We start from the raw sequence: 21,587 nt of genomic DNA, 5'->3' as shown, positions 1-21,587 counted from the left end.
AGTAGTGTTTTTCTCACACAAGCTTCTTCTTTAACTCATTCCCCACAGCCCCAAGCGCCGGCGGAGGCTTAATCGACGAACAGCAATGGTACGATTCAGTTATCTTTTTATAATTTCAATGAAATGTATGTTATAGATTTTCTATTGTACTTTTGAATTCATGATATACATTTTGTTGTTTAAATTTTTTTATAGCTATAGAGTTTTTCATTCATAATTTGTACTGTATATGGTTGTTTGGTGTATACAAGTGTGTAAATTGTGGTTTTGGTGTTATTTTATTGTTTATGGATCTGTTTTTATGTTATTGATATGTGCTTAGTTTGATTTGCTTTTGTTTTTCCACTTTTTATTTGGTGCATGTATGAAAATGTTAACAAAAAATGAATTTTCTCTTGGAAAGTATGGATCAGAATATTTATTTCGTATAAATATTAGGCAGTAGATAATATAATATTAGGCAAGGAGTTTGATTTTTGTAGAACTAGTGATGGAAACTGTCTTATTCTCTTTTGTGAACATGGATTTTGCATTCTATATCTGATTTGAGCTTGATTTTTTAATGACAGTATATCACTCGAGTTTAATTTAGGTTTTAAACTTGAAAGGTTCAAGCTTTAAGGTTCTTATTTTTGAACTAATTATACATTTTAACATCTAGACTAATTTTTATCATGTTTTTATGTGGTGTCCATAAATATTCTGTTTGTAACTAATGAACTCTATCTTACACTGCATATCCCTTGATGTGATTGAACCACTTTTTAACATCTAGATCTAAAATAAAGCTTATGTTACTTACTCGACATTCCAATTGCATTTTGTTTAGGAAAAAAATGTATATGACCTGCAAATTAATGGTTGGTACAAGTTGCGTAAAACTATGATTTGAATGCTTCATTTTCTTTGAGTTTTGACATTGTTGCTAAATTATGTTGCAGGCCTTCATCAAAGTCCAGAAGACAAGGGCTTACTTCAAGCGTTTCCAGGTTAAATTCAAGAGAAGGAGAGGTAAAACTCATCTTCCTTCATCTTTTCTGGTCTGTTTTCAATCTTGTTTGCAGTTAAAGTATCACTAATTTCAATGTTTTGCTAATGTGTAGAGGGAAAGACTGACTACAGAGCCAGGAATCGTTTGATCAATCAGGACAAAAACAAGTACAACACTCCAAAATACCGCTTCGTTGTTCGATTTGTATCCTTTCTAATGCATTTTCTGCCTTTTTAATTTGCAAAGCAGCTACTTGATAAATTGCTATTTCTTTCGGAGAATCATCTACTGTTTGGTCCATGGAACAATTCCTTATTACTGTGCATTCATTGAATGTCACTTGGAATTCCTTGATTAGTGATGGAAATTCTGAGAGTAACTTTTCTGTGATGCTGGGAGGTGATTTTTTCCCGTGTTTTATCTTAACATTTTCCTCTAGACTAACAAGGACATAATTACACAAATTGTGTCTGCTAGTATTGCTGGTGACATGATTCTTGCTTCTGCTTATGCAAGCGAGTTGCCTCATTTTGGACTGAAAGTTGGATTGACAAACTATGCTGCTGGTACTTACTCAAGCTATTCATTTATTGGTTATCCAGATGAAATTCTTCTGTATATCTAATATATGATAAGTGGTTTGCTACTGATTTCAGCATACTGTACCGGACTTCTCTTGGCAAGGCGAGTTCTCAAGAAGCTTGAAATGGATGAAGAATATCAAGGAAATCTTGATGTAAGTGGTAGCTGCAAGCAAGGTTTCTGTGTGCATCTTTTGTCCTGTTTGCAGTTTCTTTTGTATCTAACTTCAAATGCATGTTGTCACAGGTCAATGGAGAGGACTACTCTGTTGAACCTGCTGAAAGCAGGAGGCCTTTCCGTGCTCTCTTGGATGTCGGCCTCTTAAGAACTACTACAGGGAACCGTGTTTTTGGTGCTCTCAAGGTATCAACCTTCTTTTGCTGTTGGTTCCTTGTCTGAGTTAAAGTCTATACGATGCGCCCCAGATTGCTAAATTTTTTCTTTTAATTGAAATTTTTTGTTTGTGAACAATATCGTATACTTTCTGTGAGTTGTTGCTTGAATGGTTCTTTTATTAGCTATAACTTCAACGTGAAGAACATTTGCAAGATTATTTTGATCTCTGAGAAACTCAAACTTTGTTCAAGTCTCCTAAGTATGGTTGGGGCTGTTGGGTAGATCTTGTAGTAATTCTTCTCTTTGAGGACCATGTATTCCTTCATTTTATTATTTAAGGTGCATTAAACAATAAACTGTATCTGCAACATTTTTTCTTGGTTTCAGGGTGCATTGGATGGTGACATATTAGTTATGCATTAATCATGTCATGTGACATTTAACTGTGGCTTATCAGTGTTGTTGAATATTTGTTTCTTTGACTCAGGGTGCATTGGATGGTGGGATTGACATCCCTCATAGCGAGAAGAGGTTTGCTGGATACAGCAAGGACTCTAAGCAACTCGATGCAGAAGTTCACCGCAAGTATATCTATGGTGGCCACGTTGCTGCTTATATGAATGTGAGACATAGAAGTGCTTTAGATTGATTCTTTTGTAATTTAAGTAGAATCTTCCATGGTAGGGAGGGGCACAGAAGATTGTTTGATTTTCAGTGTTCATTCTGGCTTCTATTTACTCCTCATCTCTAATATGCTTGATCATTGTTTGCAGACTTTGATGGAAGATGAACCTGAGAAATATCAGACACACTTCAGCTTATACATCAAGGCGGGTCTTGAGGCAGACAATCTTGAGGAGATGTACAAAAAGGTTCATGCTGCCATACGCGCAGACCCAAGTCCAAAGAAGTCTGGAAAGCAACCTCCCAAGACACACAAGAGGTCTGAAATTTCTATCCTTATTCAGCTTTATAGAAAATGATCATTAAAAAATGATAGAAGTTAAAATCATTAGGACAAAGCTGAAATTCATAGCTGCGCACTAGTGTTGTGTGATTTGTCCTAGTAGTCCCGTTCTTCATTTGCTTGAGCTGTAACTTGTTTTGATGCATTTCTGGAGGATCTTCATCTCTACTGATTATCTTGCTACATTACTGTCTGAACTACATAGTGCTTATATAGATGTGTCCTGACAGAAACTCCATCGCTTTCTAAACCATACTACTTGGGGGCTGTTCTGCAGGTACAACCTTAAGAAGCTGACTTATGAAGAGAGGAAAGCTAAGTTGATCGAGAGACTCAATGCTTTGAACGCAGCTGGTGGAAATGATGACGATGAGGAAGACGACGATTAGTGAATTTGTAGAAGAACTTTGAATCCTTGTTGCCTTAAGGTTTTCTATTAATATTGTTTTTCTTTTGCTACTAGGTAGAAACCTCAGTTTTGCATGCTTAGTAGAATGAGACTTGTCAATTTTGACAAATGTATGGGATTATATTTTTGCTTCAGGCATCTATTCCATTGAGTTTTAACTTATATATTTGTCTATCATTTCATTTAAAAGATAATTAATTATTCATAGTGATCCCTTTCTGAATAACGACTTGACTTGTAGGAAATTAATTTTGTTTTAAAGATCATATTGGTTAATAATCAATAATATATATAATATCAAAGCGTTGGTTAAAGTTCTGATGACATCACCAATAACCATTTTTATAAAAAATATTAGTTTATTTTATGATCGTCTCGGAACAAAACTTATTTGTGAAAACAAAAAACAAGTTTTCAAAATTTTATGACCTCTAATAACGAAAATAAAATAAATTTCTTCCAAAAGTAGTAACCATTATCGGCAATTCAACTTTATATTAATATGAGACCATTCATTTCACTTGAACAAGTAAAACAAATAAATTTCTTCCAAAAGTAGTAACCATTATCGGCAATTCAACTTTATATTAATATGAGACCATTCATTTCACTTGAACAAGTAAAACAAATAAATCATTTAATTATCGTCAATCGTCACTACCATCTTCATCCGAAAAACTTTCTCCAATTAACAAATCAACTAATAAAATCATATCTAAAATTTACAAAAATGATCCGAAGGTGGAATATATGGAGTGAGAGAGAGAGAGAGTGTTTTGACTTTTGGGTGTGTAAGGAAGAGAGATAACAATTAATTAAATTTGGTAAAATATAAAAATCGTAACTCATTTTGACGATATAGTTAAGTCAATTCTACTTTCAAATAGTTATCTCATTGAAATATTAATAAGATCGATAGAAAATCATAAGCTCTCATCTTCAAAACTCAACACAAATTAGAATATTACATTAGCTGATTTCTTCTATCCTTTATAGCTTTCGACATTGTTATTTGATACCTAATTCTGGTGTAAAATGATAAATATCTCATAAAATTAATCCAATTGCGCGTGTAAATTAAATTGAACTCCAAGTTTTCTTTTAAAAAAAATTCATCTACATTGAAATCTGACTCTTAAACCTCATTTGAGGAGAAACTTTTTTTTTCCGGTATCTAAATCTCGAATCAAACTCTTTGATTAAGATAAGAGCAGCCCAAACACCATTTTTATAAAGAAAATTAGTTATAGGGTTATTATTAATTTATATATAATTATAATTTAACAAATAAATGACAGATTGATAATATATACGTACTATTAATTAAAAAGTCCAGGTCTATTTTTTCCCCAATTAACATCTCACCTCGGCGAAAGAGGAATTAGGGTTTTAATAGCATCTCAATTGGAGGGCAAAATAGATTTGTGCTTCGACGGAACCCTAATTTGCTTCTCCGATCACTCTGTCAGATTGAGTATGCTTTCTTTCTACGTCGAAATTTGAATTCATATATTTTGTATGATTGTATGTTTTTTGGATTCCTCTTTGCTGTTTTTTTGCTTATAATTGAACTCTGGCGATGAAGATGTTTGGTTGATACTAGAATGTATTAAATGATGAGAATTGGCAGCAATGACTTAACTTTGGATTTCGAGTGAATTTGAAATATACTGGCATTTTTAGTATGTCAAATTTTGAATTTTGGCGTTAAAGGTGGTCTAAGATTTTGTAAATTGAAAGTCCAGTTATTGATTATTGGGATTGATCTTTATGGAGTTTTGATGTTTTTTTCGATCTTTTGTAAATGTATGTTTTTTTTAAAGGATAGACAATAACAACAAAAAAATCCAGTGAAATCCCATAAAGTGTGGTTTGGGGAGGGAGATTGTACGTATTAGGCCTTACCACTACCTCAGAGAGGCTGTTTCTTGAAGAACTTCTGATCAAGTAAATCAAAGCTGTAATTAAAAGAAAACATGACAGCCCTTGTCATATCTGTAAAGAGGATTCCCAGTGAATTATCTTCTTTTTGTGTAGATTATGAGTTTTCTTTGTTATATATCCTGCTAGCGAGTTAATCTTTCCTTCCCAAAATAGTGACTGAGTCTCCTTGTTGCCTCATTTGAAAAAGCTCAATCATTTTTCTTCATATGGCATATTTCCCTCAAACGAATCAAACTGATAAATTGATGCCTTTTATATTGTTTATAGACCAAACACATTAAGGCCCCTTAAACTTGCCACAAGTTTTCATTTTGCTACCTTGGCTCAACTATGGCTTGTTCCAATCAGACACTTAAAGTAAGTCTGAACTTTGTCTTTGAAGCACCTCACCGATAATCACCTAAAAATATTAAGTGTGTGTTATTCACACTCATTGACATGAATAAGTTCCAAATAAAATGAAGACACGTGGCATTTGGATTCATATATTAAACAACATTATAAAATAATATATATGTTATTTTCGCATGATCCCTCCCATCGTGAATTTTCTTCCCACTTCACAATACCAATGGTTATACCAGTGTTCTTCACTAGCCTCTTCCATCGTCTCCTACCCCCACCCCTAAAGCTTTGCTCACATTCTTCTTCAATTTTCAATCCCAATTGTTGCCAGTATTGTGTTTTGTGTTGTGCATTATTAGTGCTATAAGTTGTTCGCATTATCTGACTTCTCCTTCTAATAAATAATTAAACTAAAAATGTATGCCTTTAGTCCATGACTCCACGCCTCTTTGTTTTTCTAGTATCCTAGAGACCCAGGCCAATGGTTATTATACTAAATGCGAAATAGTGATTATCTAATTTTATCATTATTTTGTATCATAACGATCTTGATAGTTCTTGTTTCAATCAAATTAAATTGAATCATATAGTATTTCATGATTCAGTAGTTTCAGATGACAATAGAAAGAAGACAGGAAAAGAAATTAAGTAGAATATTTTTTTAGGCTTTCACTCTCTTAGTGAAAATGTGATACACACACTCTCCCACATCGCTTATTTGTGTTTAATAGGTATACTTTTAATGATGTTGAAGTGTATATAATAATTAGTGTTATAGAAAGCGAAATTAAGGTCCTTTGGGATTTTAGCGCAAATAAAGCGTGTGCTTTATTGGAAAAAGATGCAAATGGAGAAAAACTACAAAGATGTATTTGTAATCCAAGACTAATAATCATAAGCATGAACAATAAATATACGGACAAAGAAATTGAAAAATAATTATAATAAAATGAAATATCAACTGTTTAGTGCCACCTCTTCAAGATTGCACTCATTGGTAAGGAAAAATATGTTTTACATCCTTGGTGACAACACCAAAGTGCTTATAAAGCGACAGAAGCACTCAACCTGTTTTTTGCCTCGTTTTAGGGCGTAAGTGCACCTTTCACGGATAATAATAAACTATTTTTATGATACTTCTCTACCAATCCCAATATAATAATCTATTCATACATTCTCTTATTGAACTCCCCGTTAGTAAAATCAGATCATTTTATCAGGTAGAGGGAGTATTTGTCTCCTGGTCAATTGTCTAAAGTTGCGTATTGGGATCTTTATGCTTGCATGTTTCCTCTTGAGACGGCTTTCAATATCAGTTTTTTATCATCATTTTTCCCCCTAAATATTCCGCTGCCGGGACTTGAACCCTGATCTTTCGGGTGAGAGCCGAGTATCCTGACCAACTAGACATTTGTTATCTTATTTCACTTTTCATGTTATGATGTATTTTGATGACTTGATACATGGAAACCATGTCATTATTAATTTCATCCCAAAACTGGCTTTGTCTTCATCATTTGCATTCTTTCATGGCTCTTCCAGAATAAAGATTTAGACTGAAAATAACTTACTTCCTTTTTATTCTGTTTTTGCCTATTTAACTTTCATAATATCTCCTAATAATCGTCTCTGAACATGTATTACCAGTTATGTTTTGTTGTCTCCTTTTCTTACTTTCCCCTCTATGCTGTGGCCTGTGGGCTCCCATCATTCCATACTTTAGAGCCTTGTATTCTTGTGAAAGAAAATGTATACTGCTGGATTTTATTGCCGTTCAACGTTATATTTAAGTATCATTGAGTGATTTGTGAGACGAGCTGATCTATTCGTGAATTCACATTCTAAGTTGTCTCACTAATTTGGCAGATTAATGTTTGGTTTCATTCTTGATTTACTGGAGCTGTCATTTTTTTGACTCTTAACAATTTAAGTTTGACTAAAATTAATCCATGCCAAACCAAGGTGTCTTGGTGTCTTTTACTTTGTATAAATACTGAAATTGATGCGCTTTATCGGTTCACCATGGTTACTAAGCCAGCTTATATATGAATTTATGTATTGCCATTGCCATTTTGTTTGCATTCCAAATCTTACACATAGACCATTATTAGCTGGATAGTTGTGGACATTGTCTTACCTACCAATAGTTCCCAGGAAATGATGCTCTATCTTATGCTGGGGGCTAATTGATGGATCCAGACAGCAAGAAGTTTGGAAGAGGTGAGCTTCTTACTGTGATCTTTGAACAGTTCCTTTGCATGTTTGGGTAAAATGACTACTGCTAACATTTGACTCTACTTGGGTCCATATTGCATGTCTAGGTTTTGATTGAAGGTGGAATGGAATGCATTGCATTTGATCTGTACTTGTATATGTGAATTTCATGCTTGATCTATTTGGTATTAAATTTTGTCTCTTCTGTTTTTCTTCTTCTTTTGTGGTGCCATTTTATTTAATTTCAGGAAGTGGAAGTGGTTGATTTACTTCTGACTTGAATTTGCCTATTTCTTTTGCACTTAAGTATGTAACCACTATCATCTATTTGTAAAACAAACGAAGATTAGTGATGCTTGTTTTGTTGCTTCTTGAATGAGGTTCTGCAAAATTCTCTGTGCTAAGCAACGTGTTATCCAGCTTCATCTTGCAGCATTTGGATTAATGTTGGCTGGTACTTTGTTCATAGGGTTACGAGTTTGGTAACAAGATCTCACAAATTACTAAAATATGCTTGAAGTCGTGCCAAAGTGGTCACAGTTTGCACACAGTTAAGGTGTTTTATAAAGATTGTGATTTGCTTAAAGAATATTGTGCTTCCCGTTTTTAAAAATTCCGAAGAATTTAAAATCAAAATCATTTGACTCTTTGATCTTCTTTTCATTGACATTTTTTCATTTTAATTTAGACACTGTTGGCTTTTTAATTTAGACACTGTTGACTTTTTAATTTAGACACCGTTGGCTTACTGTGGTTGATTGGTCCAATTACATTATTAGGGCCAAGAGAGCTTGCAGGTGCGGTGGATCTTATTAATCACTACAAGTTGTTGCCTCATCACGAGTACTTCTGCAAGAAGCCTCTTCCATTGTCAATTTCAGATACACGCTACCTTCACAATGTTGTGGGAGACAGAGAGATTAGGAAAGGGGAAGGGATGCAGTTGGATCAGCTTATACATGATACGTCTTTTTTAAAAGAGACAAATTCACGCATCCAACCATTTGAGTTAGATGCTCTTAATGAAGCTTTTCAACTACGTGAAGCAGCTCCAATTGTTCTGCCTCCGGTAAGAAACCTATTGTGTGAAGCTTGAGTTATATAAGTATGTCTGATTCAGCTCTTTAAGTAACCCTTTCACTCCTTTCTGATCTCTGAAGATGGAGGCAGAACTGCATTTTTTTTCTAACCCTGTGCTTTTCTATAATGCCAGTTTGCCTGTTCCACTAATTCCTGATTTGGTGTTTCATAGTCTGAAAAAGGGATCCCCACTGTAGCTGGAAAGTCTAAAAGTGAGTCGAAAGACAAGGAGAAGAAGCATAAGAAGCACAAGGATAAAGACAAGGAGAAGGACAAAGAGCATAAGAAGCACAAACACCGTCATAAAGATCGAAGTAAAGACAAGGATAAAGAGAAAAAGAAAGATAAAACTGGCCGTCATGATTCTGGTGCTGACCTTTCAAAGAAACATCATGAAAAGGTCTGCTACTAGCAAATGTTAATAAAATTATTAACCTTATCAAAAAAAAAAAAAAAGACTAGCAAATTTAAGAGTTATGCAAATCTGGTGATTCTCCTGTCATGCCATATACTGTGAATATCATGTGGTTGTTCCATATTTAAGAAGTTTAGAAGACTGGTTCACAGTAAAGACACTTAATAATTGGCCCAATGGTGTCTTTACTGAAAATGGCATTACTTCGTTACTGACAGAAATATTTTTTATAGTTCCACTTAGAATCTTGCTATCCGTTTCTCTTGCTTCCGTGCACTTTCACTACATTGCTTGTGATGTAGCTTATAAGTTGCATTTATAGGATTTTAGTAGAATAGAGTTCAGGATAAAAAGGTTTAATTTTAGGAAATATCTAGCTCAAGAGTTTGTTGAATTAATCGTTGCTTGACTTTCAGTTTTTAGTCACTGCATCAAAAGATAGCCATTTGACTTAGTTTAATTAGGTATCCAATACATTTTTTTTTGACATTAGTAACATTGTATTTCAGTCAGTACTTGGGTAGTACTGAAAAACCATATTTACAAAAATAAGAAAAAGAATAAAGTCCTTCCAATGCTAAACCAGGAACTAGATGGATCCTAAACCATCTATGATTGACTCAGTCTCATTGGAGTAGACATTTGTACACCAAAAACAGAACAACAAAATACATTTAAGCTTGACTTCCTGCAGGTTGTTGTCCTTATTTTCAAAACATCTATGATTTCTCTCTCTCCATATAGTCCACCATATACAAGCAGGTATTATCCTCCATCTTTCTATGTTTGTAGCCTCAACTCCAGCTTCCTCCCAACTGAAAAGGGTCTCATCAATCTTACTAGGCATACTCCAGGAAATGCCTCTGACATTAAGGAAAATCTGCCACAGTTGAGCAGTGAAATTGGAGTGTAGAAAGAGGTGTTTTACTGTCTCTGTATCCTTACCACATAAGGAGCATCTGTTGCATAATGATATACCTCTCTTGGCCACATTGTCCAATGTCAAAACTGCTTCATTGGCTAGCAGCCAGGTGAAGCATGCCACTTTTTGTGGAACTTTGACTCCAAATTTGCTTCCAAGGCCATCTGAAATCTTGATTCTCCACAAGACTTGTTTGTTTATATCCTTCATTCACCCTAGGTATCCAATACATTGTCATTTCCATAACTATTTGCTTACAACAGTAGCTTCAAGTTCTAGTTTGTTTGATTGCTCTCGTTTTTGTCGTCGTACTGTATGCTATGTACTGTTTTGATGAGAGGTTGACATTGTATTCTTTCTCTGTGTGACAATTGTGGGTAATTTTTCTTGTTTGATTTGATGTCTTGGCCTAGAGGAGCTTAACTATTGAGCTGGCTTGTTTGGATCGCTCTTGCTGTAAAAAGTTCATCACAGAGTTGACACTTTTAGGACTTCAACAAATAGTTATAATGTATAGACTGTGTTTATGCTTTTGTTTGACCTCACTGATTATGATCTTTCTGATGATATCAGAGAAAGAAGCATGAGGGCAAGGAGGATCTTAATGATGTTAACAAACACAAGAGAAACAAGGTAAGATAATTTTTTTTTTCAATATGATCTGTGCAAACGTTAAGTTCGTTTCTGAGCTCATTATATGGGCAGATTTTTCAGTATATTGAGACCATACCTTCACCTTATACAATATTCTTACATGCTGAAATGTTGCAGCACACGAGCTAAAAGATTGATGAAATTGGGGCAGTAAAGGTTACGTGCTGAAATGTCACATGTGCTGCTATAATTTACTGTTCTCATGTGCTGCTATAATTTACTGTTCTCATGTGCTGCAGTTAAGAATTTGGAGGAATCCTTTTCTTATTGTAAAATATCTAAGGTACAGATGTTCTTATCCTACTATATCCGACACATTGAATAACTTCATGAGTCTTTCCATCCATGCCATCTATTATAGAAGGTCTATATCCTATTTGATTCTGGAAGAAAAGAAAGACTAATTATTGACGTCAGAAGCTGTTTGCAGCCTGTTTTGTAGCCATTAGGTGCCCATGAGGTTCATATATATGACTTTAAAGTATTTCAGTTTGTGGATTTTGAACATTTGCATTTGTTGGATAAAAAGCAGATTCCTAATTATGGTCTTTTAGTGTTGCTTGTGCTTTTTATCTGTATATATTCTGTTGCAGACTGGAAGGGCTGCTGAGACTATTAAAACATAAAAAATAGAAGAGTTAGTAGACATTTTAGATACAGAGAGTTATTTGACATTGCATTCTGCTGTTAGCGTCTATTTTTGGCGTTTTCAACCTAGAGCACATCATAGTATTTGTTACCTTTTGTGTTTCATAATGTTTCTGTTTCTCTTCTCCATGCAGAATAGCTTCTGGACAAACTAAAGAATGGCAAGAGGGTGAATGCAGCTGTTGAAACTAGATTTTAGTGAAATGTACATAGTGCTGAAAAACAACCTCATTGTATTATACTATATAAGAGCTTGTTTGACATTGTTTATTTTCATAAGCACTTTCTTTTTTGGTAAACTAAAGTTTTTATTTACCAAATGGATAATGTACAGCTTAAGAAAAGGGAACAAAAACAAAACTCTAGCTGGGAAGGACTTATTGCTCCTATATGCATGTGTAATATAGAGTAACTATTATAAATAGTATTTCAACTACCTTTATTTATATTTCAAACTCTACAGATATTAAATTCATTATGAATTCAAGTGTTTAGGTGATTTGAAATATAAGATTAATATTCTCATCTTTCGTTATACTTTAATTTATTTATTTTTATAACATATGAAGATGAGTGTTTTGAACGGTCTGTAACTTGCTAGCATAGCTCAGGTTGATTCCAATGGAATATTTGCAATTAATTTATCTCATTTTGTGGAAAAGTAAGTACACTTATAAATTCAAATGAATATTTATCATCATCATGTTTTAAAAACTAAATAGAACATAAAAAACAGGAAATATAAGTTAAACACTTAATAAGAGGCAAGACATATTTTCAAACAAATACATGAACATAACTCTTTTTGCAACCATATTGTAAAGCAATCATCTTTGACTTGGTTATTATTATAATTGGGCAACATGTTTTGCAGTATTGTGTGGGGCACACCAATTATCATAAGGAAAAGAGAAAAAAGATAAATATAATCCCAAACTATTACAATAGTATGTAGATATCTTCTGTCATATTTTTGGGATATTGGCGTCCGTGTCGTTCAAAGGTTGAGTGTATATGTCCTTCACTTTAATGGAAGATTAAATAGGGATACATGATACAATCTTATCCATCGATCTAGTGTCTAGTCGGTGGAAAAGATAATGACACGTGTATTTCCGTTAGTATATACTCTAATTTTTGAACAACAGAAACACCTATATCCCAAAAATATGACAACAATTATCTGCATACCATTTACCTAGTTCAAAAATATATCTATCCTTTTTGTAAAGGAAAAATGGTAATTGGGAAAATGTTTTGGATTATTGTGTGGAGAGCATAAGCAAAAGGAAAAATGATAATTGATGAGGTAAGCATATGTAGTCATGAAAATACATCATCAAATAATCCGCATCCTTTTATTTTTCACATTATTTCTATAAGCAAAATAATACAATAGGTGAACATTGAAAATAATAGCAAGAAATTATCAACTTAGGTCATTAGGCAAAGCCATAAAAAGGCCATCATAATTTCAAACTCAAACCTACAAATCGAAATTGTGACAATAAATTAATATTGCGTACGCAAAGTCTTGCGTACGTCACTGGCTTATATCAAAATCTTTGATACATATAAGACAACACTAGCATGAAAAAAACATATAGTTATTGGATACACACTAAAGCTTTAAGACTCATTAACCAATTTATCAACAAAGTCATTAATGTTTCTATCTGAACTTCCACCTTCATCCATGGCCTTTTTTGTCACTTCTCTCCATTTGGTTGCATTTTTTCTAATCTCTTTGCCTCTTTCTCCTTCCATAACTTCTCTTATGCAATGTTCCACAACTTCTTGTTCAACAACACCCTTTTCATTAGCTTGTGCCTTTATTCCCATCTCCCAAATATCCATCACATACTTAGCATTTGTACATTGATCAGTCCATATTGGAATTGCCACCGTTGGAACTCCCAAACTCAGAGCCTCTAAAGTCGAATTCCATCCACAATGTGTCATAAAACAACCGATCGCTTTGTGTGATAATACATCTAGTTGTGGACACCAAGTTACAACTAGCCCCTTTTCCCTTTTTATGTTATCTAAAAAATCTTTTGGAATTTTAGGCTCTTCTGATTCTCTAACTACCCATAAGAAGTTGTGGTTGCTTTTATTCAATCCACAAGCTATCTCCTTCATTTGCTCTTCTTTCAATTCAGCCATACTTCCAAATGAGACATACACAACTGATCCATCATCACAATCACTTAGCCATTTCATGCAAACATCACTTTTAGGCTTGTATATACTTAGACCATATGAATTATCATTCTCAAGTCTCTTGTCCACATACATTGATGGTATGGTTGGTCCAATAGTCCTCAATCTCAATCTCTTTGTTATCCAATCCACTTCCTGTTCATAATTGAAAAAGAAAAGATCATATAAATGAACTATTTATGTGACTTACTTTCCTTTTTAGTCATTCCCAAAAAGAATGAACCAATTCTATATTAAGCAAGAATTTCACTGTAAAAATATCTATTTTAGCCTTAATAAAATAATTTACCATCACAAAAATTTCTATCATTCATTTTGGACCACAAGTTTTAAAAATCTTATTTTCCTTCTTAAACTTAGTGCCGAGTCAAACTACCTCACATAAAATGAAACGGAGAGAGTAAAAAATAAATAGTTTTTCGGTGCAATAAACTCCCACTATGCACGGGTTTGTGAGAGGATATATAAGATCACATTTGATCTATTGTACAAACTCTTACATTTCTACCAGAGGTAGCTTGAACTTATGACCTTCTTGATCACACGGTTTCAATCCTTACCTATGTTGAGCACTAAGGTGCAACGACATTAAGTGGTCCATGTAGATTAAATAAAATTTGTGTTAAGCAAACAAAATAGCAAAATTTGATTTTCTATATGTGACATCAATCAAGGTGAAAAAATGCACAAAAACCATCTACGCCACCAAAAAGTAAAGAACCCGTAGTCATGGCATGTGCTATAATGCACAAAAACACTCCACCTCACTAATTAAAAGTAAAGCACACGTGGTGCTTGCTTGTGACACATAGGGCTTTGGGATCCTTCAGAAAATGTCAATGGGGTGTGTTAAATTCTTTAAAAAGTTATTGATATTTCGAGGATCTGATATAGATATGATGACATTTCTAAAGGATCTGAACAACATAATTTCTTACATTGCACCGTGACTCAATCCCTTTCAAGTAATAAACAAATAATAAAAGAAGAAGAGTGAGAATACAAACATGTTTCTCCAATTCATATATGGTGTTGCAAAGGATCCAATCAGCTTCTTGTATATTAGAGAATTGATCAACAAGCATCTTCAAAAATGGTGGATATGACCCCATATCATTAACAAATGATGGCAAGTCAGAGGGAACTAAAGGTTGCAATAATCCAGGTAGCAATACTTGATCATGTCCTTCAACAGGAAGCTTTAGTTCCTTTAGTTGGATATGATAAAAAATATTTTCAACAGCACATGACATAGTGAAGAAAACACCACTTACAAGTCCAAACATTTTTGCAACATCAAGAATCCAAGGCATGAATGAATCATAAATGACACAATTTATAGGATTTCCTTTGTTTTTCAACTTTTCAATGAGTTGAATAAGAGCTTGTGATCCAACTATTTGATGACTTTCTAAGTAGGTTTCAATGGATTTAGCACAAAAAAGTCCATTCACATCATCATATCCATCAGAAATTGGCTCAATTGTGATGGAACTTGTCAATTCTTGCATGCTTTTGTTGAATATGTAAATAGTAGGAACAAGTGTGATCTCTATGCCTTTGTGTTGTAATCTTTTGGAGAATTGAAGCATTGGATTTATGTGGCCTTGTGTTGGAAATGGTATTACCAAACAATGGATTTTGTTGTGAGCTAAGTTCATTTTTTCTTTGATATGTTCACAATTCAATGTTGAAGTCCTCTTTCTTTGATCTCTATATATTAGGGATGGCAATGGGGCGGGGTCGATACGGAGCGGGGTGGATTTAAGGCTATCTGGGCGGGGCGGGTTTAAGATTATGTGGGGGCGGGTTGAAGTGAGTTCTTTTAAAATTAATGTGGGGTGGGGCGGGGCGGGGCAGGTTGCGGGTACATGTGATTTTATGTGGATTCAAACTTAATTTTAATTTCTTACATGTTATAAAGTGATATAACATTATTTATTAAGGTAATTTCATTGAAACTACTAAAATATTCAAGATAATAAATGAAAATGGTTCAATAAAAAACAATATAATTTCTTGCATGTCTTTCAATTGACTTCTAAAAACTAAAATTTTAAGTCAGTATCCTATTAAATTAATACAACTTAATGAAAAAATGAATTTTATTTTTAGTATCAAACATAACTACAAAAAGAAAATATAAAAAAAATTATGTGGGTGGGTGAGGAACGAGGTGAGACAAGTAGAAAATGAAAAGTGTTGCTACGCGGAGTGAATTAAAAATTTTACGGGTCAAGCTCAATTCGTACCGCTCGCCCAACATTGTCATCCCTGCTACATATGAAGAGATTGAGGGTTCTACGATTCGATTGAATTCAGTAAATCTGGAGATAAGAATGATTGACAGGTCAAAATATTTAAAAAATATATAAATAATTCTTTTAATTTTTCAAAGAGTAATTACATCACGTATAGAGGAAGAAAAGAGTATTAATTATTAAATATTGATAATTGCCAAAGTTCTGAACCTAAAGTACAATAAATTTAATGATCAAAATATAAATAACAGCTACTCATCAAATTTGGGAATTGTCTCTCTCTTATGGTATCATAGGAATTGATTTTATATATGCAACATGTTTTATTTTATTTTTGTTTTTTGTTAGACTTTGCAACCCAAGTGCTATTTTAATATTCTTTTTTTTAAAAAAAAATAGACTTCTTCACATGCTAAATTTAATTGATGGTCTCATCCAATTATGTAGAGCCAATTTTCTTTTTATAATAAAAAATAAAAAATTCCTCATGAACTTTGCAGCAAATTACTTCATTATATAATTGATGATCTCATCCTAATTGTGATTGAATAGTCTCATAGGCTAATAGAAATTTCGTAAATTTTAAGTGTCTATTTAAAAAAAGAGTAAAATTAAAAGGAGATTATAAAACCATCTCAATCATATCGATTTTTCTTTGTTATCAGAACGATATTACTGTTAATTTTTTATTTTTCACTTTTAAATTATCACCTCAAAATATACTATTATGAAAATATTTCTTTTGCAAGTATGTCGTTGAAGAAGCACTTCGATTCTTTATCAAGAAGTCAAGAATGTAAAACTTTGTTGTCATATTGTTTAATCTTAAACATTTAATAGGTGTGCTTGGTTTTTTCGTATTATTTGATGGAGTATCTATTATAATGTCTTTTAATTTTAAATCAAATTAATTAAAGAGTAAAGAAACAAAGTCGACGCCTAGGTCCTAGATTAGATTTGTATATATTTGAAATAAAAAAAATTTACTCCCTTGGTATTGTTGTTAGCTTTTTGAACTCAAAGATTTGAAGTTTTCATGGCCTACAACGTAGAGTATGTGACATTATTCCAGAACTTTTGGTTCGAGTACTTTTCTCGAAGACTATAAATTATATCTTAATCATGATTCATATCGAAGATTATAAATATCTTAATCATGATTCATATCGAAAACTATAAATATCTTGCTATTCATCTTGTAATCCTAACTTAAAGAATCTAAAAAAATAGAAAGAAGATCAAGCCCACTGAATGCACAGTGTCCCGTTAAGGAAATTATTCTCCTTTAGTATCTGAGGTTTGATTTGGAATATGTCCTTCCAGGATAGAATGATCTCAATCACCAGTGTATTGATACCTAAAACACTGGTGTCAACGAGCCACTCAATGGCAGAAAAGTACACTTAGAATACTAGATTTAGGAGTAGAAGAAGAAGTCCATAAATTATATTATTTAAAATGAGAGAAAATCTCTCAATTTAAAGAAAACAAAGGATAGTGCGAAAAAGTTCTTATTGTGCCTTATCAGAAAGGTCACAAAGTTTTGAAAAACTCACAATCTTTCGAAAAGGTCGTCAATTTTCATAAAAGTCACAACTTTTCATAAAAGGTCGCAACATTTTATAAAAGTCACAACTCTTCGTAAAGTCGCAACTCTTCATTCTTCATTCACACCTTTTAAAATCCAATATATCATGATTCATATCGAAGACTAGAAATATCTTAACCATGATTCATATTGAAAAATCCCCCGCATATAATTTGACGCAAAGGAATGTAATAAGGGCTTTGCATACTCAAACTTATAATTGAAAATTTTAGTAAGAAAATTAATTGGGAAAATTTTTCTCTGTATTCTGTTAAAACCACAAAATGAGAATGAATCCATACATATATAGAAGTATGTTAGCCAACTATCATGGTTGTTAAGCCAGCTGTGAACTCTCTCCACTAACTAACTACTCAACCAACTAATGGAATATAAAACATATTAACTAACTAACTAATGTGCTAATTAGATAATTTTATGTTAACTACTAGTATTCTCAATAATAATTCTAAGGTTGAAACTGAGACATGTTTACCATCCGAACAACTCGTGAGCCAGCAATGTGCGGTTAAGATTTGACTTAAAAATAACTAATATCGCAATCAATTGATTAGTTGAGGAAATTGCTCGAACATGTAGTATTCGTGTTATGAGCCCAATAAATGTGTATATAAAAAAGATGATCGAGTTAATTGAGCAAGTTGAATGCATCGTGTAGATTTATATATTGCGGTTACTTTTTCTAGTACGTAATCTTAGTGTTTGAGTGTATTAAGTGTTCCAATTCCTCTGGCCGATTATGAACTTGATTAGTCTACCAATTCCAGAAGGTAATCTTTAGATTATGAACTTGATATATAAATAATATGAAATTAATCAAAAAGGATTACATTAAAGACTAAATTTAAGATTATAATATACTTGTATTAATTTTAATTTAACTTTGACGAGATTATTTTCTTTCTTCCTCTTCAATTATTTCAAATAGACGCAAAAGCATGTCCTATCAATATTTTTTTTAATGCACAAAATTCGAGACGAGACCTTTAATTAAGAAAATAACAATCTCAATCATTGAACCAGAGTGATTTGATTTCTTAAGTTGACTTCCAACTAGTAAGACTTATATCTACAAATAGGGATGGAGAAATGGAGTATTTAAGTAAAAATTGACAACAAATATATGTATGACCCATCTATAAGTGACCTAAATTTGACAACTAACCAAGCAATTCCTTTGCATTTCTTGGGAAATAAATAAATATTCGATTAAAGTTCTTAGCTTCACTATAATATCTATAACTAATTGATTACATATTGAATTAAACAATTTTTACTCGAATTTTCATATTAAAATTCACGACTTCACAACTATTTATAATTAACTAGCTAGGTACATATCAAATTGAACGAATTAATTCTTAATTTTTCTTTCCTCTCTTTTTTTTTAAGTTCATAATTGAATCGACTCGAACAAAAAAAATTAATCCTTTCATCTCATATCAAATTAGTAATCAGGTTATACTTGTGAGGTTGGTGGCAAGCATGTATATACTCTACATCATTGCATACAGAGGCGGAGCCATCTTGTATAAGGGGGGTCCATTCAAACATTCTTCGGCGAAAAATTATATTACTTATACGTGATTAAAATAATTTTATAAGTATGTATAGTAAATGTCGAACCCCCTTCAATTACTTCTTATGTCTATTTTTACATATTTTAAATCTCTTTTTGAAAATTCTGATTCCGCCTTTGATTACATACGCTTAATTATTTTACAAAAGGAAGCATTTGATTGGGCAATTGACACTAAAATTTCTATCAAACTTCATGTCAATATGTCATCTAGTAAATAGCAAAGATTAAAAACAATGAATTTAATGCAGATTGTCATACATGTGTGGTCAAAATTCAATTTTTTGAAATTTCTCGATGTATTGTTTGTTTTTTCATCAAGAAATGTTTTTAAATGATAAACAAAAGGTAACAATTAAGGCTGAATACAACATCAACTAAAACATAAATCAACGAAAGAAAGATACACATCAGTAGAGATCGTATAACAAATGTAGATTATTAGACATACAACACGTCGCAGCTACAAATAAAAGATGAAATAGGTATTATCTCCTGTATTCAGATTAGCAAATCAGAAAAAATAAAAGATGAAAAAAACAACACAGAGAATTATTCGAGTCCACAGAACTCACTACGCGTCCTTAAGAAATCTAATCCCCTCAAGTCCCCGAGGTTGCAGATTAATTCTTCACAAGATAAAACGGATTAATCATTAACGAAGTAGTGGTACCTCAAACTTCGATAATTTCAACAAACTCAAAATGGAAGCAACGAATCATACACACAGACACAATCGATCGATTTTATCTTGTAAGAAATGTATGCAAGAGAGGGGAAAAATTCGATGCAAAAAATGAGAGAAAACTTCTCTAATTATAGTCAACAAAAGATAAAGGTCGCAACTCTTTGAAAATAAGACAATCTTTCAGAAAGGTTACAAACCTTTGAAAAAAAGCACAACCTTTCAAACATTCACGATCGTTACGAAAAAACATAATTTATCACTATTGGTGCCGCTTAGTTCAATAGTGATGCCATAACGTGATAGAGAAAACTTGATATCTACTCTTTTATTTGAGGGTCACATACTAAATTCACGAGGATAATTATTATTTTCTCCGTTTTATTTTATGCGATATCCTTTTTTTTTAGATTATTTCGAAAAAAGAATATCATATGAAATAATTTAACATTGAAATTTTCCTTTTTCCCCTAATATAATGATTTGTTTTCATACAGATATCTTTAAAAAAATATCGTATTAAATTAAATAATGTCACATAAAATAAAAAATAAAATTAAGGAAGTACATAAATTTAATATGTTACAAAAAATTAAGGAATAACTCATTTCATTATTTAAATTATATAGCTCATATATGATTTCTCAGGGGAAACATCATTAAAATCACAAATACAAAATAAAGTTACATGACAAATATTAAAATCTTCAAATGGAACTAAATTCACATATATAATTGTTTATTTTGATAATCTTTAATTCTTAATTATTAAACTTATAGCCAACAGCTCCCTAGTGGAACATGCTATGTTTTAAACTAAGAAAAATCATCTAATAAATTTTGAAAAAAATGAAAAAGTTATCCATTAAGTTCGAAGGTAAGTCTAAAATAATCCATTAAGGATACACCAAAAATTTAATAATTTTAATTCTAGTAGAGTTGTCAATATGGACTAGCCCACCTCATTCGAGCTAATTTATATCGATTCGATTTTGACATTTTAGGGTCAGACTGGGTTAGCCCATTTTTGGCGTGAGCAAGGAAACAGCCGATCGATCCACAAGTTTGTAGACTACAGGCATGCCAAGCCAATCCACTTTTTTTTTTTAAATTATATTTTTTAATAATTATTAAATTAAATTATAAATTATAATTTAAAAATATTGTCATAAATATTGATAAAATAGTATTATATTATATTAATGATACTACTTGACTCACGACCAACATATCTATATTTCTCAAGTTCTACAAATCAACAGATTTATTCAGGTCGAACTATAAATCCCTTTTCTTATATGGACTCAAAAAATCTTAGCACATTCCTATTAAATCCTGGATTAAATTAGACCAACCTAATGTGTCTAGCCTATATTGACAACTCTATCGATAACTAGACAATTTTAATTTTCATTAAATATTAAATAATGAGATAATTTACCTTCGTTGTTGGGTGTGGCGAAAATGAAAAAAATAAAAAAGAAACATCGAGAAAGTTTCAATAAATACATGACCGACAATAATGTGTAGTTTAAAAATCAAATTATGCAACATAAAAAACTACACCATATAATAAAAACTAAAGACAAATAACAGAAATCACATATTTTTAAGGTAACATTATTATTTGTCCCTTATAAGTTTACAATTATAAAAATTCTTCAAACTGATACAATAATATAAGCGTTGATACATTAATTTGATGAGCGAAATACATTAATTG

At 32.3% G+C, this 21,587-nt stretch overlaps 3 protein-coding genes across 10 annotated transcripts; 2 read left to right on the top strand and 1 right to left on the bottom strand.

Moving 5' to 3' along the window:
- Positions 1 to 15: 15 nt before the first annotated feature.
- On the top strand, positions 16 to 3,447 carry LOC101253089 (60S ribosomal protein L5-like). Its single transcript, NM_001308010.1, has 9 exons — positions 16 to 88; positions 942 to 1,011; positions 1,104 to 1,195; positions 1,431 to 1,557; positions 1,648 to 1,727; positions 1,820 to 1,936; positions 2,397 to 2,531; positions 2,683 to 2,852; positions 3,154 to 3,447. The coding sequence occupies exons 1-9, from the start codon at positions 86 to 88 to the stop codon at positions 3,263 to 3,265; spliced, it is 906 nt and encodes a 301-aa protein (NP_001294939.1). The 5' UTR covers positions 16 to 85; the 3' UTR covers positions 3,266 to 3,447.
- Positions 3,448 to 4,422: 975 nt separating this feature from the next.
- Positions 4,423 to 11,953, top strand: LOC101252781 (mediator of RNA polymerase II transcription subunit 19a-like). 7 transcript variants are annotated; one of them, XM_010323485.4, is made up of 8 exons: positions 4,423 to 4,759; positions 7,722 to 7,794; positions 8,568 to 8,857; positions 9,041 to 9,268; positions 10,779 to 10,838; positions 10,977 to 11,015; positions 11,099 to 11,142; positions 11,642 to 11,953. In XM_010323485.4, the coding sequence occupies exons 2-6, from the start codon at positions 7,764 to 7,766 to the stop codon at positions 10,986 to 10,988; spliced, it is 621 nt and encodes a 206-aa protein (XP_010321787.1). In that variant the 5' UTR covers positions 4,423 to 4,759; positions 7,722 to 7,763; the 3' UTR covers positions 10,989 to 11,015; positions 11,099 to 11,142; positions 11,642 to 11,953. The 7 variants fall into 7 exon arrangements, with proteins under 7 accessions (XP_010321787.1, XP_069155087.1, XP_019070084.1 ...); XM_069298986.1 differs by having other exon boundaries at positions 4,582 to 4,759; positions 7,729 to 7,794; XM_019214539.3 differs by lacking the exon at positions 10,977 to 11,015 and having other exon boundaries at positions 4,582 to 4,759; positions 7,729 to 7,794.
- An 886-nt stretch (positions 11,954 to 12,839) lies between these two features.
- On the bottom strand, positions 12,840 to 15,413 carry LOC101262622 (UDP-glycosyltransferase 74F2-like). 2 transcript variants are annotated; one of them, XM_069298983.1, is made up of 3 exons: positions 15,005 to 15,413; positions 14,738 to 14,929; positions 12,840 to 13,865 (listed from the first exon to the last, which is right to left on the bottom strand). In XM_069298983.1, exons 1-3 carry the CDS (start codon positions 15,389 to 15,391, stop codon positions 13,137 to 13,139), a joined length of 1,308 nt encoding a protein of 435 aa, XP_069155084.1. In that variant the 5' UTR covers positions 15,392 to 15,413; the 3' UTR covers positions 12,840 to 13,136. The 2 variants fall into 2 exon arrangements, with proteins under 2 accessions (XP_069155084.1, XP_010321783.1); XM_010323481.4 differs by having other exon boundaries at positions 14,738 to 15,413.
- Between the last annotated feature and the right edge of the window lie 6,174 nt (positions 15,414 to 21,587).

Source organism: Solanum lycopersicum, chromosome 6 (assembly GCF_036512215.1).
Source record: "Solanum lycopersicum chromosome 6, SLM_r2.1".
Classification (NCBI taxonomy): Eukaryota; Viridiplantae; Streptophyta; class Magnoliopsida; order Solanales; family Solanaceae; genus Solanum; species Solanum lycopersicum.
This window is presented reverse-complemented; position numbering and strand designations above follow the sequence as displayed.